The sequence below is a fragment of the Abramis brama genome (genome assembly GCF_963993115.1).
Source record: "Abramis brama genome assembly, chromosome: 13".
Lineage (NCBI taxonomy): Eukaryota > Metazoa > Chordata > Actinopteri > Cypriniformes > Leuciscidae > Abramis > Abramis brama.
In genome coordinates this window covers 11,573,991-11,600,503 of record NC_139975.1, presented here as the reverse complement: position 1 = coordinate 11,600,503, position 26,513 = coordinate 11,573,991, and the positions used below count along the sequence as shown (strand labels likewise).

The 26,513-nt window shown below is 38.3% G+C and overlaps 3 protein-coding genes across 4 annotated transcripts; all 3 read right to left on the bottom strand.

Annotated features, from left to right (window-relative positions):
- Positions 1–364: 364 nt before the first annotated feature.
- On the bottom strand, positions 365–9,931 carry LOC311094328 (pre-mRNA-processing factor 39). Of its 2 annotated transcripts, none has more exons than XM_084132238.1 (14): positions 9,822–9,931; positions 9,163–9,395; positions 8,942–9,067; positions 8,628–8,746; positions 7,272–7,439; positions 6,737–6,914; positions 6,541–6,645; positions 5,113–5,349; positions 3,195–3,321; positions 2,759–3,030; positions 1,890–2,074; positions 1,283–1,354; positions 1,024–1,195; positions 365–872 (listed from the first exon to the last, which is right to left on the bottom strand). In XM_084132238.1, the coding sequence occupies exons 1-14, from the start codon at positions 9,889–9,891 to the stop codon at positions 804–806; spliced, it is 2,133 nt and encodes a 710-aa protein (XP_083988364.1). In that variant the 5' UTR covers positions 9,892–9,931; the 3' UTR covers positions 365–803. The 2 variants fall into 2 exon arrangements, with proteins under 2 accessions (XP_083988364.1, XP_083988363.1); XM_084132237.1 differs by having other exon boundaries at positions 662–875.
- Positions 9,932–10,286: 355 nt separating this feature from the next.
- On the bottom strand, positions 10,287–20,762 carry ganabb (glucosidase II alpha subunit b). Its single transcript, XM_084132236.1, has 24 exons — positions 20,648–20,762; positions 19,361–19,462; positions 19,023–19,131; positions 18,680–18,807; positions 18,350–18,529; positions 17,739–17,811; positions 17,381–17,462; positions 16,408–16,504; positions 16,138–16,318; positions 15,898–16,051; positions 15,574–15,809; positions 15,331–15,457; positions 14,784–14,863; positions 14,003–14,143; positions 13,708–13,804; positions 13,495–13,596; positions 12,932–13,175; positions 12,739–12,803; positions 12,553–12,629; positions 12,164–12,238; positions 11,957–12,070; positions 11,733–11,845; positions 11,533–11,633; positions 10,287–11,404 (listed from the first exon to the last, which is right to left on the bottom strand). The coding sequence occupies exons 1-24, from the start codon at positions 20,668–20,670 to the stop codon at positions 11,298–11,300; spliced, it is 2,808 nt and encodes a 935-aa protein (XP_083988362.1). The 5' UTR covers positions 20,671–20,762; the 3' UTR covers positions 10,287–11,297.
- A 1,082-nt stretch (positions 20,763–21,844) lies between these two features.
- Positions 21,845–26,409, bottom strand: ints5 (integrator complex subunit 5). Its single transcript, XM_084132235.1, has 2 exons — positions 26,141–26,409; positions 21,845–25,194 (listed from the first exon to the last, which is right to left on the bottom strand). The coding sequence occupies exons 1-2, from the start codon at positions 26,215–26,217 to the stop codon at positions 22,170–22,172; spliced, it is 3,102 nt and encodes a 1,033-aa protein (XP_083988361.1). The 5' UTR covers positions 26,218–26,409; the 3' UTR covers positions 21,845–22,169.
- Positions 26,410–26,513: the final 104 nt, after the last annotated feature.

Sequence of the window (26,513 nt, the reverse complement as noted above, 5' to 3'; positions counted from 1 at the left end):
TATAAGGCTCTAGATATAATATTAACAAAACTATGCTATATAGAAATGTATGTTCTTCAATAAAAACTAGTTATTGAGGGGGAGGGAGGAGAAATATCATTTCAGTTTAAATCTTGATTGTGTTTAAAGAAAAAAAATATATAGTAATACAATTATTTATATTAATAATAATAATATATTAATGCCAACCATTTTAATTCATCCTGCAACCCCCTTAGAAGTTTTCTGAGGTCCCTTATTGGACCCCAGACCCCTGGTTGTGAAGAATTAAGAAACATTTGTAAATGAAAAAACAACAACAAAAACTTTCCCTTCAACAGTTGCTGTTGCAAGTCAATTAATTAAAAACTTAATTACAAACATATAATTTAAAAGTTGTTTTATGTAGATTATATTTTATTAAAATTATAAGTACTGCAGAGTGACTGCACAGAATCAACTGAATTTTAAAAGAACTTGGTACAAAATGGTCAATGGAAAAATGTTCACAATACATTTCAGGGTGTCATCTTAATTCACAGATAAATTACTTCAAAACCAAGTATGAACCACACATATATATATATATACACACACACACACACACACACAAATGCATTATCAATTTTAAGTTGGCACATAGTATAAAAATTTCAGGGAAAGAGACTGTAACAGCCTTAAAAACACAATAATAGGTTTGTACATTTTATCCTTCACTCTTTTGACACTGGCTCAAGTTACACACTGCTGCGGCTTTTGGGAAATTGAGTATGTGTGAGTGGATCACATGAAGCAGCACCCCAGACCGCTGTCTCTGAAGAGATTTAGCTGGGAGGGTAGTACTGATTATATTGGTTCCATGGGTTTTGGTAGCTGCCATACCCTCCATACTGCTGCTGAGACACAGGGACAATATTTGTATACAAAACACATTTTAAATCACCAATGCACCAAAGTTTAATCTTTGAAAGCTCTAATTGCCTCATACTGGGTAAATGCAGTGCTTTAACAATACGACATTCATGTGCAAATTCAATTCTTTACCTGATACCAGCTGCCATAGCTTCCATACGATCCACTCATATCTCCGCCCATCATAGAGGGAGGTGGTGTCGTCATAGGAGCATGAGGCATCGTGGGTGGAGCAGTCTGTGGAGGCACCGTCAAGGAAGATCCATCATCCATTTTGCTCATCTTTTCTGGATCATCATTATCGCTTGAGGAATACAAAGAAGCACATTAAAAAGTCTTACACACAACTAAATGTTGAAAGGAGATCTCTGGGTTTGTTTTTGGAGGTCACCTATTCTCTGCTTCTCTCTTTGCATTGTGTTCCTGTAGCAGCTTCTGGTGCTCCTCATACATGCTCAACACACTGATAACATACAAGCAAAACATCTACCGTAAGTAACATTTAAGTAAACCTATTAATGCAGAATCCACAAAAGAAAAAGTAGAATGTACTGAGTAAATAAAAAAGCAATATACTGTATGTGTAGAATAAATACAGTACTGTGCAAAAGTCTTAGGCACATTAGTATTTTCACCAAAATAAATGATATATTTTGCTGCAGTGTATCAGTAGGAAAAATCAGTTTACATTTCCAAACATTCCTTTTGTCATTAATTGTAATAATCCAGTGAGATTTTTGTATGCTTTTGTAAGGAGTCTAACAAAAGCGAGTAAGCTCCTCAGAGAGATCTGATCTCACCATCATCGATTACACGTCTGTGATTACATGAAGAAAACCTGACCTAACCTACCCGTTTATCTGATACTTTCTACTGACACACTACAGCAAAATAAATAAATAACTGGCTTAAAACCATTGGGGTGAAAATACTAATGTGCGTAAGACTTTTGCACAGTACTGTACATCACTTCTTCAATGGTCCGAATTAATTCTGACCTCTGTACTGTGGTCCCAAAGTCCTCAGCAAACTGCAGGCCACGCTGGGAGAAAAGGATTTTGGTCTTTGGGGAGAGAGGAGCAGCAAGCGCTTTGGCCACACACTGCTGAATCACACCGCCATTAGCCCGCAAGTCACTTGACATCTCCAGTTCCAGAAGGTTCTGGTACAATCTGCCGTTATCCTGAGGAGCCAAATGCCAGAAGATTTAAATGATTGAGTCATGAAATATTGGTATTGTGAAATATTGGTACAAAGAATAAGCTTTGTAAGGGGTAAACCATGCTCTTCCATGTCACAGTAAGATATAGTCTGAAATTCACTACTGTTCAAAAGTATAGGATCGTTAAGATTTTTTGAAAGAAGTCTCGTAAGCTCACCAAGGCTGCATTTATTTGATCTAAAAATATAGTAAAAACAGTAATATTGCGTAATATTAATGCAATTTATAAGAACAGTTATCTATTTGAATATAATTGAACATGTAATTTATTTATGTGATGCAAACCTGAATTTTCAGCATCATTACTCTAGTCTTCAGTGTCACATGATCCTTCAGAAATCATTCTAATCTGCTGATTTGCTGCTCAAGAACCTTACAGTTTTTCTGCTTAATATTCTTGTGGAAACATGATACTATTTGAATTATTCTCTGATGAATAGAAAGCTCAAAAGAACAGCATTTATTTGAAATAAAAATATTTTGTAACATTAAATCTATTTACTTTCACTTATGATAAATGTATTGTGTCCTTGATGAATAAAAGTATTATTTTTTCCACAAAAACAAAACAAAATCTTACTAAACCCAAACTTTTGAAAAGTACTGTATGTAAAATGTCTAAAATGTCAGATGCTGTTGTTTTACCGGACTCAGCTCTATGGCTTCCTGTAGAACAGCGCGGGCCCTGGCAGGGTTCTTGCACAGCTTGTGAAGGAAGCGAGCCAGTTTGATGGAGTAGAAGGCATGGAGTGTGGGGTTGTCTTTACTCTGGTCCACCGTCTCCTTCAGGAGTGACTCTGCCACATCTAAACGCGCCGCTCTCCGCTCCAGACCTACCCTCCTCAGACGCACCGCAGCCAAACCAGGCACTGTTATCTCAAGGGATTCTAGAATACGCCGTGCCTCTGAAATATTACCTATGGGAGAGAAGAGGAATGTAGTGACAGAATGTAAAATACAGATTATGCAGTAGCTGAAGACAAGAAATAAAAAAGAAACAAATCCACATTTCAATTAAAAAGCATTAAAATGTTTTATATTTTAGGTTAGTGTATTTTCTATGCTAAACTGACTTTCTCACCATGTTTTTCCTCAAATGAGGCCCACTGAAGGTGGATGCTGTGTTTGTACGGAAGATGGATTTCACAAGCTCTGCGGTACACATTACGCACCTCCTCCAGGCCGCGTGGTTCCAGGTAATGCACATACTGTAACGCGCACAAATAGATTACAAAATGCAACAGAAAAGTCTTACGAATATGGCAAAATAGTAAAGCAGATCATTATGATATTGAATATACAACCCCTGGCAAAAAGTATGGAATCACCCCTCTCAGAAGATGTTCATTCAAATGTTTAATTGTGTAGAAAAAAAAACAAGCACATATATGCCACAAAACAATTTTCACTGAACAATCCAAACTTCTGGCTGTATAAAACACTTTTTTTTTAAAACAATAAACTATAGTCAATTACAACTGTTTTTACAGATCACACAGAGGAAAAAAATATGGAATCACACAAATCTGAGGAAAATTATATGGAATCACCAAATAAAAACACTACTAGTACTTTGTTGCACCACCTCTGGCTTTTATAACAGCTCAAATTCTCTGAGGCATGGATTTAACTAATGACAAACAGTATACTTCATCAATCTGTCTCCAGCTTTGTCTTATTGCAGTTGCCAGATCAGCTTTGCAGGTTGGAGCCTTGTCGTGGACCATTTTCTTTAATTTCCACCACAGATTTTCAATTGGATTGAGGTCCGGACTATTTGCAGGCCATCCCATTGACATTATATGTCTTTCCTGTAGGAATGTTTTCACAGATTTTGCCCTATGGCACGATGCATTATCATCCTGAAAAATGATGCTACCATCACCAAACATCCTTTCAATTGATGGAATAAGAAAAGTGTCCAAAATCTCAACATAAACTTGTGCATTTATAGAAGATGTAATGACTGTCATCTCTCCCATACCTTTACCTGACATACAACCCCATATCATTAATGATTGTGGAAATTTGCATGTTTTCTTCAGGCAGTTGTCTATAAATTTCATTGGAACGGCACCAAACAAAAGTTCCAGCATCATCACCCTGCCCAATGCAGATTCGTGATTCATCACTGAATATAACTCTCATCCAGTCATCCACAGTCCAAGATTGTCTTTCTTTAGCCCACTGAAACCTTGTTTTTTTCTGTTTAGATGTTAATGATGGTTTTCGTTTGGCTTTTCTGTATGTAAATCCCATTTCTTTTAGGCGATTTCTTACAGTCCGGTCACAGACATTGACTCCACTTTCTGCCCATTTGTTCCTCATTTGTTTTGTTGTGCATTTTCTGTTTTCAAGGCATATTGCTTTAAGTTTTCTGTCTTGGCACTTTGATGTCTTTCTTGGTCTACCAGTACGCTTCCCTTTTACAACCTTTCCATTTGATTTGTACTTGGTCCAGATTTTAGACACAGCTGACTGGGAACAACCAACATCTTTTGCAACATTCCGTGAAGATTTACCTTCTTCGAGAAGTTTGATAATCCTCTCCTTTGTTTCAACTGACATCTCTCGTGTTGGAGCCATGAGTTATGTCAATCATCTTGGTTCAACACATCACTAATGTGTGCAAGCACTCTTTTTTAACTGCAGACTAATTAGCAGTTGTAATCAGATACAGGTGTTTGTTTTAGAAATGCAAAGTGCATGGTGATTCCATATAATTTTCCTCAGATTTGTGTGATTCCATATTTTTTTCCTCTGTGTGATCTGTAAAAACAGTTGTAATTGACTATAGTTATTTTTTTTTGTTTTTAAAAAAAAGTGTTTTATACAGCCAGAAGTTTGGATTGTTCAGTGAAAATTGTTTTGTGGCATATATGTGCTTGTTTTTTTTTCTACACAATTAAACATTTGAATGAACATCTTCTGAGAGGGGTGATTCCATACTTTTTGCCAGGGGTTGTATGAATAGGTTGTTTGATCTCCTTTCCACTTACTTTATCCCAGAATTCCTCATAGAGTGCACAAGCAATGAGACAGCGCTCAAACAGAATCAGTACTCTCTCATGCCCAGCTACACACTCTTGTTTTGAATCTTCATGGCCTTCCACAGCCGTCCCTTCAGCGGTCATTGCCGCTGTTTCAGCTTCTGCTATCTCCCAGTCCAGATAGCTCTGCCAGGCTTTCAACTGGGCTCTATCCAGAGGCTTCACGTGGAAATAAGGCCTTTTAATCTTGAAAAAAGGGAGAGGAACAGGAAGGTGAATTGACAGAAAAACTTCATACACAGTTCAAAGGTTTTTGATGGAAGTCTCTTATGCTAACCAAGGCTGCATTTATTTGATAAAAAATACAGTAAAAACAGTGATATTGTGAAATATTATTACAATTCATAAAATCGTTAGTTCCAGTCCTTGATGCTGATTGGCCAATAGCTTAACCCAACGGTTCTGTGTATCACTACACAACACCCATAGTAACAATTCTTATCAAGATATACATGTTTAAAGTAAATTTTGATCTAATAGGCAGTATGATAATAGATAAGTGGTTTGAGAAACTATTTGAAGAGACTTCTGATAAAATGAACTGTCATGCTCCAGTGCTTATAAAAAAACATTGATACATTTGAGAAAACCTGAGTTGTGTTGACAAAAAAAAAAAGAAAGATGATTTTAAACAAATGACCATGACTAAACTCAACGAAATGCTCAGTGACTTCTACGGAACCATCAGAACATCCAAAGGTGAAAAATATGGCATCAGCAGTTATGTAGCGTTACATGCCGGTCTGAACCGATATCTGAATGATCCAGCTTTGAGTTTTTGCTGGAGTTGTGAAGACACTGAGAAGAGAGGGCCGTGATAAAACGGAGCATCACACAACGATTTCTGCTAAGGATTTCAGCACCATTAAACACACCTTAAACAAAGTGTGGTTTGACGTGCCGTGCAGTAACATTTTGGACGTAGAGGGAAAGAGGGTAATCGAGAACTCGTCGCATTTTAACCAACGAAAATGTCACAATAGGTTTTAACGAAGAAACGTTTTGTGTCGTGCCTAACAACGCCCTTCGACAAAATACAGCACGACTGCTCGTACCTTATTGCTTACTTAAAAATAACTTTTCTATTGGAATATGTTTTCAAATGTAATTTATTCAAGTGATGGAAAAGCTGAATTTTCAGCATCATGAATCTTCAGTGTCACATTATCCTTCAGAAATCATTCTAATATACTGATTTGGTGCTCAAGAAACATTTCTTTTTAGCAGTGTTGATTTTTTTTTTTTTTTTTAGGATTCTTTGATGTAAGAATGCAAATGTCTTGACTGTCATGTTAGATCAATTTAATGCATCCTTGCGGAATAAAAATATTAATTTCTTTGTTAACTGTAAAGCATCTTCCCTGTTCAGGGACTTACAGATTCCTCATAGTTCCATCTCTTCCTGACTTCTGCCTCATTTTGTTGGTACACTTCCTCTCTGCTGACCAACAGGAGCTCCTGCATCTTCTGCACGGCTTCTTCCTGCATAAAAAAGATTAAAATGACAATCTCCAGTCTCACATCAATCTCACGTCAAAAGAAAACCTTCAAGTGGAGATGGAAAGTGGATTACCGAGTCGTTGTCTGCAGGCTCTTCCTCCCCTGGCGGTCTCTCCTCTTCATCTGCAGTGATATCAGATCTCTCTTTTTTGGCTTGAATCTGGCTCTGTTTGTACTCAGACCTCACCTTACTGTACTCCTCAGGAGACAGGATATCCTGAGGCAGGTGGGAGGTTAGGTGAGTTTTCAGTCTGAGAGAAGAGACAGAAATTCAAAGAACATCAGCCTTGCGTAACATAAGTCACCATGATTTTTATGGACTCTGAAAGCAAAATAATTTTTGTGATATTTTGGTGATCTGGATTTGTGTTTAACTGCAGGTGTTTGACAGTTTACCAATTAGGCTTTTGTTGATGCATTCAGCTGCATCTAAATATAAAGGGGGAAAGAGATCACAGAATATGAGCGTGAGAAGAAATGGTAACAAATTCTCACAAATCCATGCGTGTGTGTGTGTGGTATGTGGATTGTGTGCCTCAAATCTGAGGAGTTGTGCGAGGAAAAAAATTGTTAAGATAAATAACACATGGTCCAAGAGCATAGCGTACTTTTCATAATGTGTGTTGTAGAGCTGTGTGGGGACCCTTAGTACGCGGTCATAGACACTGGTCATGGACTTCAGGTTGGCCTGCTCCTTCTCCCACTCGGCGAACAGATCCCACAGCCTGTCTGAATTGAAGTCCCAGCCAGCGGCTGCAACTGCCTCCTCAAACACGCTGAGGAGAGGACAAGACTTTACTTCTCATGTTATATTGTTTCTTGGGATGTTTTATTGCTGTAAAGAATAATATTTAAAGTCATTATGAAGTATTTTTATGGCATACTGCAGTGTTTATTATATAAATGACTTATCCATGCACAGAATCTTTTTCAATTTATGTGCCCTCATAATCTTTAATCAAAAATATTAACACCTCCTACCCCTCGCAACGACATCTCTTCTCTGATGACGTGGGCCCTCAAACCAATCACTCACATGAGATCGCACCAATAGCAAACAATACCGATCCAACAATCCCCGATGGACAAAATTAAGTCATTAAGTCAAGATAAGCCATTTCTCTCAGATATACGTTACAACAGGGAATAAGAGATATTCACTATTTCCATTTTATGCTGACTTTAAGGTTTAACTAAAGGCTGGAATACACTACACAATTTCAAAGACAAGTCATCATACACTTCCTGACTTTGTGACTGGTAACAGAGAAAAACTGGGCATCATACAGTAAATAAATGAGGACCACATACTACCAGATTTTCAGATCCAGATTTTCCAAACACAACATATTCTCTCAGAAACTCGTTGATACCAGATACATGCCAAATAAAAAAAACAATGTGTGTTCTAAATAAATCTCAAAATATTAAACATGTTTGACATCCTCACACTGGACGGATTCATAGCTTTAAAAAAAAAAAAAAAAAATCGGCCATCATACACTACATTATTTTCTATGAAATCTGGCAACTGAAATCTGCAGACTAGCTCTGACTTTTGGCAACTAGCGTTGAGTAGTCCAGACTGAAAATCATGGGGAAAGATGTGTAATGTGTTCAAGCCCTAATTCGTGCATCTTTGCTGCAAGTGCAAAGGAGAATAACTGTATCGTAAAGGTATTTCAATAAAATTTATTCAATAAAAGTTATTCAATAAAATCTGCTAATATATTATCACCACTTCATCTCCTGCCTCTTTCTCTTCCCCTGCATCTGTCTCTTAGTTGGTAGAGTTACCGTGGCATCGGTGGCGACAGACTTTCAGACAAAACCTGACATTTCTGGAAGGACAAAGAGATCTAGTAACAAACAGGGTCTAACAATATTATAGAATAAAAATGGATGCTGAAACTGTATCCTGGGGGGAAAAATGCTGCAAGGTTTAAGTTTTTTCTCATTCATACCTGCGGATGCGCCGTGTTGAATCTGCCAGGTTCATGTTGAGCGTTCCCAGCAGCAGGTTGATGTAGTGGATCCAGAGATCAACACTGAGAGGAATGGCCTTCAAACCTCGTTCACACACCTGTCACAGGAACCAAATAGAGCTTTACATCTCCGCTGCAATATTATGTACAAATCATTTTTTAAAATTTCAAAATTGCAGACCAATCAGAAAAGATAATATAATGAAATGACAACTATGGAAGAGGATTTTTTTTCTGTTTTGAGATTGTATTCTCATACAATGACTGAACTGTCAATCTATGCATGTTCTTACTTCTTCAGCCTTATCATTGTGTCCGGCCTGTCTCTCAAGATCCACAAACTTTTTCCAGTAACCATAGCACAGTGGATACCTGACCAGAAATGCATTCAGGGCTTGACGGGAAGCTCTCATGTGGCCCTGCAATAAATAATGAAATGAAAAGCATAAAACCAAATTACATTTTGGTGTCGACCCAAAAACAAAGCAATGTGATCCGTTTTCAACCCATTCACCTCTTGTTCACAATACTGCAGAAGATCAGTCCAGCTGTTAAAATCTTGAGGATTGTCGCTGGTAAGTTTCCAAAGCCTCTCAAAGTCTGTCGGCATCTCTCCCTCCTCCTCCTCTTCTCCTTCTGCTGTGTAAGATGCCGTTGAGATGCCTGTGTCTCCTCCATCAGCACCGCTCTTCACTGACTCCTCAATATCTGGTTTAGGAAGGTCTGCAACCTCAGGCTCATAAAGCTCTGTCAATGAAACCAATGTGTTTGATTAAATACATTGCAGTGTACTTGGGTCATATCGAAGTCAACTTATGTGGCAGCAGCTAAAACTGTAATATATTATGGATTTAGCTATCTTGCTATGCAATTTGTTTTTGTTTTCTTTCTTATTTCGTTGACGACAAGTGCTTTAGAATATTAATTACTCATTAATAATTGTTAGTCTACAATTTAATAATCGTATTAAACTTGACATTAGTGTGTCAAACAACTCTTACAGTATCAACATACTCAAGTTCGAATCAATAAATCACTGATTAGTTAGCTCGCTAGCTATTGAAGACGTGCTCGTGTATCTGATGCATAAAAGCATTTAAGAAATGAATACGACAAACCATTCGTACATGCTTACAAACTCAGTATTTTATTAAGTAACTTTTAAAGGGAAACCTGGAGGGTTTGTGAGTTCCCCGTTGTTGCTCGGGTCTCCCATGCCTTCCGCCGCCATTATTGACCACATAACAAATGACGCATAGAATGTGCGACCCCTGATTTTTAATTTTACTGTCGCAGTAGATTGACGATGGCAAGGCCGCCACTGTCTGACCTGAAATCTCATGAGAAAACATCTTAAAATTTAGTTTTACAACAGGGTGTGAGTGATATAATGATTCATATACATTAAACAAAATCGTCTGACACCGCTTATACATGACTACGAAAAATATTGTAGTTTTATGAATCAACACAACACAATCCAAGCTAAACGAGCTATTTATTAAAGATTTATTGGTAATTACTTTTCATTTTAAGTTGGCAATTTTAAATGGAATTAGCAACCATCACATAATGCATAATGCAAAGGCATTAGGCATCATTGAACAAATAAAAATGAGAGAAAACAAACAAAAGCAGTTGGGAATGTACAGTTAACCTTTATTACCATCTCATTTGAACATCCATTAATCAAAAATTACATTTAGTCTAACATTTCCAGAGCTTTCAGGGTCACCCTCAAAAATGGAATGAAACCAACTAGAAAATCAGCAATACAGAGCAGTCACATAGGATGGTCAAATGGGAATGTATACAAATGCCTCTTTCATCAGAGGCCCTGCCTAAAACACCTACTTCAGTCATTTTGACAAGTTATCAATTTAAAGTGGATGACAATCAAATTAACTTCACAAATCATTGTCCCCATCACAGCTGAAATAATTATAAATGCCTGACTGTTTCATTCTGCTTTGCTGGCTCAAAGTGAAAATCACCCTACCCACATATACCCAACATATTCAAGTGCTCTACATAACAAAAATGGCAAAAAAATAAGCAATAAGACAAAATAAACTCACAGATTCAGTCAGTGGGTTATTCCCGTTGAAGAATCCAAACCCAAGAGCCCCCATCAAATTAACAAGGCCATAGATCTTAATAGTAGTCTCTAAAACCCCTGATGTGCAAATGTGATCATAGTTAAACAATTTTCTAGAGCTTTTTTGTTTTTAAAATGAAAATGAAAAACAGCAAAGATTTGTGAACCTGATGTGTCGTCTTCCTTGAAAAGGAACAAATCTGTTAAAACCGATTAACTTCCAGCTTTTTAAACAATTAACGGCCTGATTTGCAGCCCTGAAATTATTTAAATCCACTGCATGAATCAGTTAATCTGACTTTATCACTACTTTTTTACCATATGAAATAAAATAAAAAGCTTTTGACTTGTGAATGACATTACATTTAAAATGGAAAGCATTTACTATCTGACCCTGCCATTTCTTTTTAGCAAAAAAATCTCTGACCCACTGCACCACTGTTCGCTTCTTAATTGTCATGATGATTTTTTAAGTGCTTAATGTGTTTATGAATTAAAAGTGAATTTTTCAATTTTCTTTTTGGCTGATTTTTTTTTAAATTGTCATCTGGCTACTGCAGCAGCAGGGTCCAGTCGTTCCCGGCGTTCATCCCAGGTTTACGAAGGGTTAGCACTGACATGGAGGCATCAAACTCAAAATCCACAGGGGTTTCTTTACCTGTTTGCGAGAGTGTGGGAAGATTACAATGCCATATCTCAAATATAGAGGTAATTTCCATCAGAAAATACAGTATTAAATTAGTTTCTGATATTACAATGTTGAGCAGACCTGAATAAATATCTTACCATCCATTTTAAGAAGAACCTTTCTGGGCTTGCTGGCACCCAAAATGAGAACTTTTTCAATCCATGATGAAGTTAAGAACTTACAGTCTGGGCACAGGTTGCTGAGATTATAAATGATTTTTTTAGTTAAAACTTTCTGCAGTAAGTTATACAGAAATTTATCCAAAAAAGTTTGGACAATGACAGATTAACATAAATACCTGGAGGTGAGAGCATTTTTGGCAAAGGTGAGTCTCCGGTGAATTAATTCGGTCTTTGTTTCATAGTTAAAACTATGGCCATCATCAATGTAGAGCTCACCTTCTGCAAATTTCTAAAGAGAGAGAGAGAGGGAGAAAAAAAGAAGTTAAATTAATCCGACAAATGGATTTTATTCTGTTACACAATTTGTTTAATTAGTCAACAGAAAGAACTAGCTCTTTACCTTAGGGCTAAGGGCCACATACAAGGTGTATGGGTCATTTTCCATGCAAGCAGATGACCTTCGAACTCTGTCCTTCCGAGGGATGATAGAACCACCACGCTGGAACACTGGGATCTAGAAAAGAAAAGAAAAGCAATTATAGTTGATATAAAACTCAAATAAACAATCTTTTTTTTTCTTTTTTTTTTAACAAGGAAAGCCTCTTACAGAGCTAAGAGTGACCGGGATGTAAAGATTCTGCACGCCATTGTGTTTTTGAAAGGTGTGGACATCATACCAAACCTAGATGTGGACAAGAAAAACAAGCCGCATCAACATGGTGAAAGTATGATGCAAGTAAGCGAACTAGAGTTAATCTCATATAACATACGTTTTTATATCAATTTCCATTCATTCTAACATTAAAGCTCTCATGATGAGCACAGTTTTGACCTAGACACATTGATGGATTTGTCACTTTTTATGTAAAAACAAACAAATAAGCTGATTACTAAGATTACTAAGACATTTTGTTGCACAAAATTTACATAATCACCCAGACTGCAATACTCATCAATATTTTTGATCTCATTCTGTCTTTAAGTCAACAGTATTACCTCTTCGGCTCCAGGAAGATAAGCAGTGACTCCACGAGAGCCTTCCTCTGTGACTGGGTGAACCAACAAATCCCTTCCTAAACAACAAAAAATAGAAACAGACTTCATCAAATACTCCTTTATAAATTATAGACCGACTCATATTAGACTTTAACTAAAAACAATTTTAAAAAAAAACAATCTCACCAATTAGGTATTCGTCATCAATGGTGAAAGTTGCTGTATCCTTTGGATAATCAACCCAAAGAGGTCTGAGGCATGACAGAAAAGAAAGAGCACCAACGTAAAATGGAACAGTATTTTTGACTAGACAAACAATCCAGTCTACTTGAAATAATGAACAATATTCTAAACAAGCATTCACAGGGACTGCACTCACCTCATGACTGGCATTCCAGTTTTGTGCGCATGGTAGAACAGCTGGTACCAGTATGGCAGAAGAGCGTAACGCTGGCGGATTACCTCACGAACGAGTGCCGTGTTCTCTGGACCAAACAGCCAGGGTTCCCTGCGCGTGGTGTCTAGATGGGCATGAGCACGGAAGAACGGCTGATATGCACCCGTTTGGTACCAGCGAACCAGAAGCTCAGTGCTGGGATTCTTAAAAAAGCCACCTACATCAGCTGTGTGCAAGAAGAGAGATCAATTATTAGACTACAAAATGCAGAAAGATAAAGTTACACGCATGTACTTTGCATTACACATGGAATCTGTCTGCAGACTGTAGAATGGAAACCTCTCTTAATCGAAATATACACATACTCCCGCTAATTATGTGTTTGTTTTTAAATATTTTGCCTGATTTGATTGTGCTTTCAGCTATTAGTGAAACTCTAATACTTATTTTAGCATGTTAAAATCCATTTCTCCCCAAAATCAGCACAGAAAATGAAATTTCATCTGGGCCTAGTTATCATCACCACTACAAAGTTAATTACTGACCTCCACAAAACGAGATGCCCACAAGCCCAAGACTGAGACACATGGGAATAGAAATCTTCAGATGGTCCCACTCAGCTGCATTATCGCCAGTCCAGACAGCACCTGATGAAAATACACAAACCTAAATGTCTCTTGCACACATCATGTACAATAAAATGATGATGGCGTTTCAGGCTTTAAGTTTAGTGTGCACAAACAACCACATGAATTCACCATATCTCTGAGAGCCGGCAAAAAAGGCTCTGGTCAGCACAAAAGGCCTTTCAACTCCACCAGATCGTTGAACTTGACCTTCGGCAGTGGCCCTTTGCTGCAAAATAATACAAAGAGGAAATTAAGGAGAAGAAGAAAATAAGTATATATTTTTGAAGAACATTTAATGCAGGTGGTAGAGTATAAAATAACTGTAACTTTATTTATGTTTCTCCTTATATTAGAAGTTATAATTTATTATAAGATACAAAATACTCTACATGTTGGTTCTCATACATCTTGCAGAGTTCCTCACCACATAAAGTCCATAGATATTGTGTATGTCTCTGTGCTCCCAGTTTCCATGTAGCGCATCTTTGTGCATAGTGACCTCTGGGCCATTGAACACGGACGGTTCGTTCATGTCATTCCAAGTAAAGAGGTTCTCCATTGAGCCCTGAAAAGCAACATGTAGAGTTGTGACAATGCGATTTGTTTTGTCATTTTCACTTTTAACTTCGTGTCCTAACCAGATGTGAGGCAACAACTTCCAATGAAAAAGAAATTTGTCTCTTCACGCTGAATGCAAAACTGCACAAAACCACTAGGAAGATATACTATATTAATGTATAATTATTAGGAATGGGAGACATTAGACTATTGAGATTTCACAGTGAGAAAGACCACCTAACAGAAGCCAGTGATTGATGTCCTTCACAGTTTGGTGAACTGCCTTGATATAAAGACGTCTATATGCAAAATCTGTTTGTGTATTCCGCTTTGAACTTATTCTTGCGCTCTGATTTTGTGAGCATAAGCACTTCACACTCTTCTTGAACAGAAACAATGTAGAGAGGAAATGGAGCATAAGACAAAATCATCACCACATCCTGTCTGGGTGAGATGAGGGGAGAAACAGGTAGAGCTACAACATCTGCTTGAATAATTTTTCTGCAACCATTAGAACATTAGAATAAGGAAATCATTCGATCTAACACTCTTTTTGGCCTAGACTGTTATGATACAACAGTTTCAGATCCTTTTTTTTTTAAATCAGGGATTTTACTTTTGAGACTGACACAACAGAAAAGTCTCACCTCATACTGATCATAGGAGAACATGCTGGCCCACCATGCCCGCATTTCTGGATTTGTAAAGTCTGGGTAACCAGAGTTTCCTGTGATAAGACCATGCCAAAGCAATGAGAGATGCATTTCAACTACAATAAATGTTATATTAAGCATCTTATCACAAATACCACATATGTTTTTAGGTCATAGTGAAATTACTTAAACTACCATTTAAGAGTTTGGGGTCAGTAAGATTTTCTTTTTAAAGAAATGAATACCTTTATTCAGCAAGGATGCATTAAATTGATCAAAAGTGGCAGTAAAAAGATGAAGTGATGCTGCTGAAAATCAGCTTTGCCATCACAAGAATAAATTACTTTTTCAAATATATTAAAATAGAAATACAGTTTTCTTAAATTGCTATAGTTCACAATATTACTGTTTTTAATGTATTTTTGATCAAATAAACACAGCCTTGGTGAGCATAAGAGACTTAATTCAAAAACATAAAACAATAACAACCTCAAACTTTCAAGGACTATAAGGAAATTACATTTAAAAACAAACTTCTCACCTGGCCAGCACCAGCCTTCATAATTTCCACCATCTTTGTTCTTAATGTAGAAGTCCTTAGAAGTAATCTCGTTGTGGATCTTGTAGCCACTATCAACCTTGATGTGAGGATCTACTATAGCCACCATCTAAAACAAAATTGTCATCACAAAATCTTTCAATCAGACTCTTCTTCATACTTGTGAACGTTTAGAAGAAAATCATACCATACTACAGTTATACAAACAACTGTGACGTGGCTGACCTTGCGCCTCTTGTCCATTAGGCCCTGAAGCATCTCTTTAGGCTGAGAGAACTTGTGTGGATCCCAGGTGAAGTAGCGCTTGCCATCGGCATGCTCGATGTCAAGCCATATGAAGTCATAAGGAATGTCATATTGGTCAAAGCCTTGGTCCACTGACTTCACATCCTCCTGGTCGTTATAGTTCCAGCGACACTGGTGATAGCCCAGACTAGCCAGAGGAGGGAAAGACTGGGTGCCTAGATATGCCAAACAAACAAAATATACTTGATTCAGGTCTGTACAGGGTTTTGTTGGTGTAGTTTAGAGCTCATAGCTGGCATTTACCTGTGAGAGAGGCATACTGTAAGAAGACATCTGATGGTTTGGGCCCAAGCATGATGAAGACATCAATGATACCACTCTCAGAGAACCAACGGATGTCCGTCTGAGGAGTCTCACTGGAGCCTTGAACAAAGTCTAGCATCTTACCAAAGACAGTCTGAAAGGAATGACAAAATTAACCATTGAAGAGTTTTAAATACACTATAATAAGAGACAACATAGAAAGCCCTAGTGACCTCTTACCTTTCCTGCTGTATTAGAACTGATGTCAACCCAGGTCTCGGCTGCATTAAGCCAGAAAATACCCATGGTTCTCTGCGTGTTATGGGCTAGCATGACAGGTACAGATCCATACAAGGCCATAGGGTTATAGAGCTCATACTGAAACACATCTAGGTTATACAGTCTGTATGGATCGCCACCACTAGAAAAAGAAAAGGAAAAAAAAACCATTTTGCGTTTACCGTTTTTATAGGAGGTATATTTTGATTGTGTGCTAAGACATCTACTCACTCTGTAGTTTTGAGTTTTAGGTTGTCAGCATGCTCTGGAATACCGTATACATGTTCTACACCCGGCAAGGAGAAGTCTAAACTTATTGATGTGGGGCCTAAGGAAAGATTTTAAACAAAATCAAGACAAATGATAATCATTAGTATGTAGTCTTATCAGAGATAAAAATGTTCAAATGAACTTTTAAATATAATTATTAACATTTAATTACTGTGTGAAAGTAATCAATCAAGTAATCAAAATGTAAGTCCATGTCTGTTAGCTTTGAAGCCATCTATATGCTCCAATATGTTATAATGTACTCCAAAAAGTTAACAACACACCATTCAAAATTTTGGGGTCAGTAAGATTTTTTTTTTAAAAGAAATTAATTATTTTATTCCGCAAGGATGCATTAAACGGACCAAAATTGACAGTGAATACATTTATGTTGTTATATTTTAAATAAGTGCTGCTATTTTGAACTTTTTATTCATCAAATAGTTCTGAAAAAAAGATCCCAGTTTCCACAAAAATATTAAGCAGCACAAATGTTTTCAACATTTACAATAATAAGAAATGTTTTGTAAGCAACAAATATTAGAATGCATATTAGAATGAAATTCAGCTTTCAGAATAAATTACATTTTAAAATAACTCTCAATATTACTATATTTACTGAATTTTTTATCAAATAAATGCAGCCTTAGTGAGCATGAGACTTCTTTCAAAAACATTTTAAAAAAAAGTTACCAACCCCAAACTTTTACATGCTAGTGTGCACTTTTAAAATTTACATTTTCTCTTCTAGGAAATCAGACCAAAATATTGATGATTCATATAAACTAAAGTCAATTGGCTGCTTTAAAAAAGAAGAAAAAGGAATAAACCCTTTGAGATGTTTCACCAAAACTTGGGAAACACTTAAATACTGATAAGAAAACTGCATTAGTCAAGCAGTTTCATGGGTCTTTTAACTGACATAGAAACATACCATTTGGTTTGGTATCTGTATGAGATTTAAATGTCTCTTCCCACAGACCATCTTCCTCTTTATCACTCTCTCCATCTTCATCCTATTGTGTGGGAAAATATAACAAAAAAAATTAACAAAAAAGAACCTGGTTTCAGTTCTCAAATGCATAAAGTTGCAATGTGATGTTCATCAAGTAATACTTCTTTAGCTACTGTGGTAATTTCACACACGTCATTGTTGCATAACGGCTACATTTAGCTGCTAAACCAGATCAGGTGCAGAAACCGGACATGTTGGTTTTAACTGAAGACGTGGAAAGATGACAATGAATCATTTACCTGGGCACACCCACATACACACGCATACAGCTACTGACCTTCTCGCCTTCATCTTGCTGTTGATCTCCATCGGCACTCTCTTTAACCTCAGCACCATCTGGTTGTGCTTGCCTTTGATAAAACACACGCATACACACAAAAGAGATTAATAGTCAGGCTTGGGTACATGATTTATATCCATTAACAAAATCTCATTTGCTCTGCAGCAAACTTTCCTATATTTTCTGAATCCTGAAACCCATCACAGTTTCCATGAAAATATTAAGCAGCACAACTGTTTTCAACATTGATAATAATTGAAAATGATTCTTGAACAGTAAATCAGCATATTAGAATGATTTCTGAAGGATCATGTGACACTGAAGACTGGAGTAAATTCAGATTTGGCATCACAGTAATAAATTACATTTTAAAATATGTAAAAAATAAATAAAAAAAAGATAGGAAAAAAATATTAAATTGTAATTATATTTTACAATATTACTATTTTCAGTAATACTGTGTTTTTGATCAAATTAATGTAGCCTTGGTGAGCATAATATACTTATGCTCAAAAACATTAAAAACCTCACCAACCCAAAACGTTTGATCGGTAATGTACATGTATGCTTCCCAGCTTCCAAATAGGAGAGAAAAACTCAATACTCACGTGTCCTTGCGAAGGCGCAGGTGCTCAAATGCCAGCAGGCCGCGAGAGTTGAGGGATAGCAGCACCTCTGGCCCCTCCATGATGTCCAGCCTAAATGGACGGGCACTAACAATCAACCTCTGGCTCTCTGCTCCCAGAGACAACACAACGCCATTTTCATCCTTAGACAAAAATGAGAGGCTGAGGAAAGAGATACAGAGAGAGAAAAAAAATGAGGTAGACGGGAATCAGAGAAAAAGGAAAGAAGCGGAGACGAGCCGAGGTTACTCAGAGGAACACAATAAATCATGCATGTGTTTGACTGTTCTCTGAATTTCATTGTGCACTCACGGCTCGGTAGGGGGCTCTGCTATGAGTACGTCTGGCACCTCAAAGCGAGGCTTCAGAGGTTTCAACTCATTTATCTTCACCCGCGTCATATTCCCCTGCAGTCTGTAGAGCTCCAATAGCAAATGCACCTGCAAACAGCAAGAGAGCAGACCAAATCTTGACTTTTGTAACAAAATATTGTAACAAGAGGGGCACACTAAAGTCTTCTATGGTTTGACCATTAAATAAAAAACGACCCTGAGTGAATAAACCACTGAATAGCAAGAAATGCTGCAGTTCTTTTAATAAAATAAAACAACACAAAATTCCTGTTCTGAAAGGTATCTCTTAAAGGAGAGCAAACCTTGTTGTTGTCATTGATAAGCTGGAGGGTCAGTCGGGAGTCACTGAGCTCCAAAGTGTCCAGAAGAGCACGGTATGGGGACTGACCCGGTTTGAGCGCCCGTTGACGTCTATGGACAATCAGATACAAAAATCTATGTATATGTATATGCAGATGCAAGTAAAGCACTCTCTAAACTACCACAGCAGAGTACAGGGTGAATAACCTTAATTTTAAGTATGTCGGAATACTACAATAATGAGTATTGTTGATCCTTGACAGAATTTTTAAAATGCAATGCTAGTTGTATACTGTAGAGGTCATCTATACAGTACTGGATTACAGTATAACTGACATACTTGCAGAAGGCACTCTGATCGCAGGTTTTAAAGTTTCCCCGATCCACAGCAAAGGCGCTGCTGAACAACAGACACGCACAGACCACAGACAGCAGCCCCATCCTTTAAAAAAAAAGAAGAAAAAAAAGAGAGAATTTAAATTAGGAGTAGGTTACTGCTATGGATCTGGTTTGAGTAATGAATGAGCAGGGTGGAGTAACAATAAAAGAGTCAGTGCTATGTTCCCTTCCTTTTTTGCCACCCTTGAGGATCATTTCCTTGTCTGTAATTAGACAGATGACCAGGGTGTAAAAACTGTGGCTGGTAATTTTGCTTTATGCAAATGACAATCGACCTCCTCTAACAAACACCAGACAATCTCAAGTTTGTGCCACAGATCAGTTACTTAAAATGGCACCAAGAATAAAAAGGCACTCTGGATTCACTTCATGATGACATGTGTGCAATTTGAAATATTTTTGGCCCTTTTAGTACTGGGGTATCATTATCAGTCAGTGAAGCATCAGAGATAAACAAAGTGCAAACTTTTCTATTTGAGTGTGTACTCAGGCAACAGTCTCATTCATTTTCTGAATGAGAATTTTTTTTTTTTTTTTTTTAAAGAAAAAGCTGTTCCCAATATAAAAAAAAAATAGATCAAAGTCCACTTACAGAACCTGGCAGAGTGACGGGGGAAAAAAGGATAACAGCTGTCATGATGTAACATCTTTTGTATAGTTACATAATTTCATACATTTCAAAAGATGTTACTAAATGTAGTAAAAATGTAAACTAAATACTCAAATCGCTCCCTAAATCTTAACCCTTTTTAATAAAAAATAAATAAATAAATGACGGGTAGGTTTTAGACTCAACTAGAGCTGGATATAATAATCTGCAAACTATTTGGATTTTATCTAGCATTGTTATTTACACAGATCAAACCACTATCTCGACCCCCCTATTGCATTTATCTAATAAAAAAAAATAAAAAATCAACGCCAGGATGAGATGTAAATAATCAATGCAATAAGATATCCGTATGGACTAAATTACATAAACCCTAAAGGTGTAGAGTATAAAGATATCAATGTCCTATAATAAATTAAAACATGACTCGTCATAATGCCAGCGATAGCTCAGCCACGCATTCACATCTACTTTTCGCTTCCTCGTTCAACACCTGCAGCAGATTTACAGCCCAGCGCCCACACGAACTGCTCAACGATTAGCTTGAAATGAAGACAGATAAAAGTCAAAAAAGGCATGAAGACGAACAGATATGATAGCCAAAAGTCTTTGTTTTACCTTTCAATGGAGATAACCGCCATCTTGGACTGACACACAGAGTTAAGCCCAGCCTCCCGGAGGTTGGTTAGTTAGCGTGTTTGCAAGAACACTATTGGGTGACAACCGAGTCCCTTTAGACCCCTCTTACCATGGAAACGAATCCATCTGATATGTATGCTTGTGTACACCAGATAATTGTGTGATGAAACTACATATTACTGTTAGGCATTCACAATTGCAGTTCTCTATTTCATCATGTCAATTTCTAGTTGTTGTTATGTATTAACTGGCCAGTTTCTAATGATTAAGACAAGACCTACATTAACAGCACAAAACCGGTATGCCACTGGTTAAAGGGATAGTTCTGTCATTAATTAGTCACCCTCATCATGTCCTTCCAAACCTGTAAGACTTTCGTTCATCTTTGGAACACAAATGAAGATCTTTTTGATGAAATCTGAGAGCTTTCTGTCCCTCCGTTGATAGCTACGCAACTACCACTTTGACACCAAAAAGTTCATAAAGAGATCGTAAAACTAATCCATATGAATCCAGTGATTTAGTCCAGATTTTCTTAAGAGACAAAAATGCTTTAAATTATGAACAGATTGAATTTAGGCTTTTACATAAACATTAATCAGCGAACAGAAAAAGAAACACAAAAAAAACTGTTTGACGTGCGAGAACAAACCTCTTGCGGAAGCTCAAACATGCTGCGTAAAACGAGAATGAACCTCATTGGTTCTTGGACGTCAATCTAACATGCTTGAGCTTCTATTTACCACAACTGCTGGGTGAGTTTATTAATATTTATAAGCAGATAAAAGCCTTATATTCAATCTGTTCATAATATAATTTTGACTAAGCCGCTCAATTCATATGGATTGTTTACTCTTCATGAATTCTTTTTGAGCGTCAAAGTGTCAGATGTATATCTAAAAATGGAGCGACAGAAAGCTCTCAGATTCATCTTCATCTTTCGTTCATCTTCATTTGTGTTTTTTGAAGATGAATGAAAGTCTTACAGGTTTGGAACGACATGAGGGTGAGTAATAACAGAATTTTCATTTTTGGGTTAACTATCCCTTTAATACTAGACAGATTTGTTTGTTTTATGTGGCTTTTACTTTTTATTTTATACCTATTTTGGTATTTCTGTAAAAACAAAAACAAACAGAAGAGGCATTTTTATGGGGTTTCATTTTTTTTATTTTTACTGGTTTCCACACGGCAACAAAAAGAAAATAGGGAATTGCAAAAACAGATTTTTTGAAGTGTCTTACACTGATGTAAGCATAAATCTTTTTTTCAGTGCTTAATTAAAAAAAAAAAAAAAAAACTCTACAGAAAGCTAGACAGGATACAAAAAGAATATAAAGCTAGGCAAGGGAAAAAATCTGATCTGGTTAGCTCTTAAAATGTAGAAATATCAACTTCACACCTAAGTTAACACTATGTAGAAAAATATCTGGATACAAAAAAAAGTCTGTGACTCTTGGAACCTGGGATTTTAACACCATTTCTCATAATTTGACAGTCATCAAACTTGAAACCTCCAGCAAAGGTGTCCTAGTCGGTCAATGTTCTTATGCAGAACACTGTGGATGGGTGCAATATAGCGTGCAACATCACCATCCCGTGAAAAGTCACGAAAAAAAAGTCCTTGGTCAGCACAGAAGGTAAATTTCTGCGGCATTGGGCTGTTACCCCGCATGTACTCCCATACGCCCAACAGCAGTAGCCTAACTTCAAAGGGTGAGAGGAGAGGGAAGACCTCATGGATGTTACTCAACACTGGTGGTAGTAGCTGGCCTTCACCCATACATGATACAAGCAAACATGAGGTCTGAAGGGGCCAGGGGGAGTCTGACACTGCTGGTTCCCTTGATGCTTCCCAGTGAGCCAGTAAGGTGGAAAGTAGAGCCCTTAAAATGACAGAGCAGTAGCACAGAGCTGGACGTCCAGCTGCGACCACCCGGAGGAGGTGGAACAGCACAGGGTTATTTTCAAAGCAGCGACGAATGTGTATGTCTCGCTCAACTGTTGTTTTTGCATGTTCTTCTGGAGGCCAGGACAGTTCTCCATTTGCTACATCTGGGCAGATGTTCTCTACCAGGGTTACGGCAATTACCTTTGCAGCTTCAGCATTAATTGGGGGAAGTCCATCAGAAATGAGAGGTTCACTGGAAGGGAAGCAGCCATTACTGGTACCTACAGCAGAGCCATTTCTAGCATTGACAGTAGGGCTTCCTCCACCTGAACTACAGCACTGAACCATGACTGCAATCAAAGTCTGCATATTCTGATTGATTCTATCTGGGTCTGGTTGTGAGGGAGTATACGGAGGTTTCAAACCCTTTCCAATGACTCCAGCGTGGAAAACGGACCACACATTACCAGAGAAGTTAACAGAAGTGCCAAATTTGCAGTTGACGTCCAATAGGGATATGCCCAAGTCTGGGACAAGGTTGGGTGACTGTGTGGTGTCATCACCTGGGTTTTCCTGCAGACCTCCAAACAAATCTCGGTTGCCTTTGTGCAGGGCTCCCTCCACCAGTTGTTGCAGCACAGCTTTTAGTGTCAAAGGAGAGTAGGCCGCAAGACGTGACAACAGTCTCATGGAGTAGCCCACTTCCTCTTCCCCAAACTTAAGGCTCTCACCTTGCAGTCGTAAACACACAAAGAAATGTGACACTGCTGCTCTACATATCAGCAACAGATGAGCTGGAGAGCAAGCTCTGGGAAGCTGGCTGCACGAGAGCAGACGGACAGCTGCCTTGGAAACCATGTTGTCGCCATGAAGAAGCAATGGGCAGAAATCCTGAAGGTGGCTGGAAACGGCGACTCTGACTTGTGCAGCCATCGATGACTGAGCTGAACTCCCCGTTGTAGCCCCTCCATTTTTACGATCCTCCTCTTGACTCTGTACTGCAGTAGCCAAGTTGTTCAGGAGTTGAGCCAACTCTTTGTTGTCAAGGGTTTGAGTGTGGATCTGGGCAACACAGCGGGCTACTGTTGAGGGAAGCAACCCAGAAAGTGAAGTGGAAAGTGGAGTGTACAATTGTGAGGCTAGAGCGAGCTCCTCTGGGTTTCGGGCTTGAGTGAAGAGCTGACACAAAGCTTCAGTGGCCACGCTCGGGCCGCCATACACCGATAGCAGACACAGGAGCTGATGCAACCATAGGTGCCTCTTCCGCTCAAGCCGGAGAGTTTCAGCACACAGATCACCTATGTGTCCCTGGAGCTCCTCTAGAAATGGGATCACTTGTGGCATTGCTGAGGCAGCAGAGGACTGTGGGAAGGGTTCATCACCCTCTGGACGGTTGTGCACCAGCTTGTGAAGATGTAGCAGAAGCATTTGCAGTAAGCGGTCACAGGCTTCTCGAATACTATCATGGGGAGAGGGTGTAGGGCCTGATATAATCACTGAAGATGGTGTGGCAGTGTCCGTAAGAAACTTTAGTACCCTTGCTCCACCTGAAGGGCTTTGGCTTATGAGATGCACCGCTAGACCCAACATATTCTCGACTTCCTCCCGGGGCAAGGCCTGGAACTGAGCCTGGAGTTGAACTAGGACAGGCGGTCTGAGAAACTCCACCAGCTCTGCAGAAACGGCACCCAGGAGAGTAGGGGAAAGGGCAGCCAGTTGAAGCAAGAAAGGTACAGTGGCCCTACGGAGATGAGGGGAGTTCTCCCACCCGCCTGCCCCGGATGAATGCAGAGGTACAGTTTGAGGGGGTGGAGACAGACTATCCTGAAACATCCTGAGAAGCTCTTTCTTGATGCTATCAGAATGTCTGGAGGCCAAGTGCCCAAGGATACCAACCACTGAGCCTATTTTGGGGACTCTACAGCTCTTGTCTATTGCCTGCTGTTGGTTGACCTTCTCAGCAGAGGAATACCCATGTGCATAAAAGTCTTTGAGACCACAAGCCAGCACCCTGCTGATAATAGTGCCAGGAAAGGCTGAACCAATGTGAGCGACAACCCAGTCAAAATGAGGGGAGTGTTGGACAGAGGTATCCAGCAAGGCATCCACACAGGCATCGGGGCACCAGGCCAACATGGCTGCTAGACACTGAGAGTAGCACTCCATAAGTGAGCGAGTGGCTGCACACGACATCCAAAGCTGCAACAGCTCATTCAGGCTGGATGAGTGAGGAGCTGCCCGTCGTCCTGCATGCTTGCTGCTAAGCTGGCCAAGAAGGTCTACGGCCCATGTGGACACAAGGGGAGCCCAAGCTTTAGGACTAAGCTTGATAAATTCTGAGAGGACTGCATGAACTTCTTTAATAACATCCTCCAAATTGGATACACTGGTGCTGCCTCCTCCACTTGTACTGGTACCTCCATTTTCACCCTCCGCCTCCAAATCTTGAAGAAATGATGCAACATATTCATCATAAACTCCCCTTAGGTGCTCCAAGACAGCTCCACGGCAGGCTGGCACAGTTCGAAGGAGCCGTACTGCACAGCGGGCATGATCCCGAACACTGAGTTTCCGTCCCTGTGTCTGGTCGACGCCGCTGATGAAAGCTTTAATTTCTAAAGCCAGCTCTTGAGGACTGATGGAAAAGGGAAAAAAAAGGACAGTTGGTACAGAATTTTTTGCAACAAATTACATTTTTTAAACACTTATGCACATATCTTAACATAACCCAAATTTCTTTATACAGCTTATATTCATGTCAAGCAGTAACAGCAATAAGACATGCTAGGCTATATTTTATCCAATACTACTTTAAAATCGTGCCGTTTTATGACCATGTACTAATTGAGAAACATGAATATTTGTACTTTCAAAAATGTATTCATAACATATTTTAAATGTTCTAATTATATAAAATGTATTAATTTAAATATTTTAATATCCTATAGCCAAAACAATGGTTTGAAATGTTTTACATTTGTGCTGTTTAATGAATTGTTTCATAACAGTTTTACATTTTAAAAGCCTTAAAAGCCTATAATAGGCTATTTTCGTTTCCTTTCCAACAAATCATATACAGTATGACAACAGGCCATGGTTGAGGCATATTATTGACACAAAATGTTTAATAAACTGTATCTTTTTTTTCTGGGCAATAACTGTGGAAATGTTTATTTATAAATATACTAATAAATATACATGTTAATTAATGCTTTAGCAATGTAAACAGTTTACAATATTAAATCAGAAATAACAGAAATGCAATGACAGAAGGCAATGAATGGCACTACATCCAAAATGGACATGCAATTACCATAAGCATTTTCGAGTAGGTATGCCTAAACCTGTACTGACCTATTAGAGTGAAACTGCAAAAACGCCTGCAGGCTGTATAATTTACTATTTATACTTAAAGACGAGAATAAGAATGAACAAATTACCTTAATGACAGTAAAACGAGAACGATACGTTGTTCCAAATACAGATAACGCAGTTAAATGCAGACTGGAGTTCCTTCCATAAACTGAAGCATTAATGTATGAGTTAGTGGTAACCTGTATGACTATTATATTATTGCTCACCTGTAATTGTTTAGAGAAGTGTGGCAGTGAGACTTCTGCATGGCTGACATGGCATCCCCCTCGAATATCGCGGACATCGTTTTATATTCTTAAGCAAAATACACCATGAAAATATTTTATTTACATGAAAAATAACAACTACAATGGCAAATTGTGAGTGAAAAGTGCAGCCGTTGCCACTTATAATCAACACCGTTTCAATAAATGATGTACCAAACAGTGTGTAACGTTAAAACTGGTGTAAACTCACTCACATTCTTTCGCCACATGGAAAATTACGTTTTGGTTACACATATCGCCCTCTGTCGTTTAGGAGAGCTCTTTTGTCTGAAACTGCAGCCTCCGATATTGCAGGAATATATTGGGCTCAACA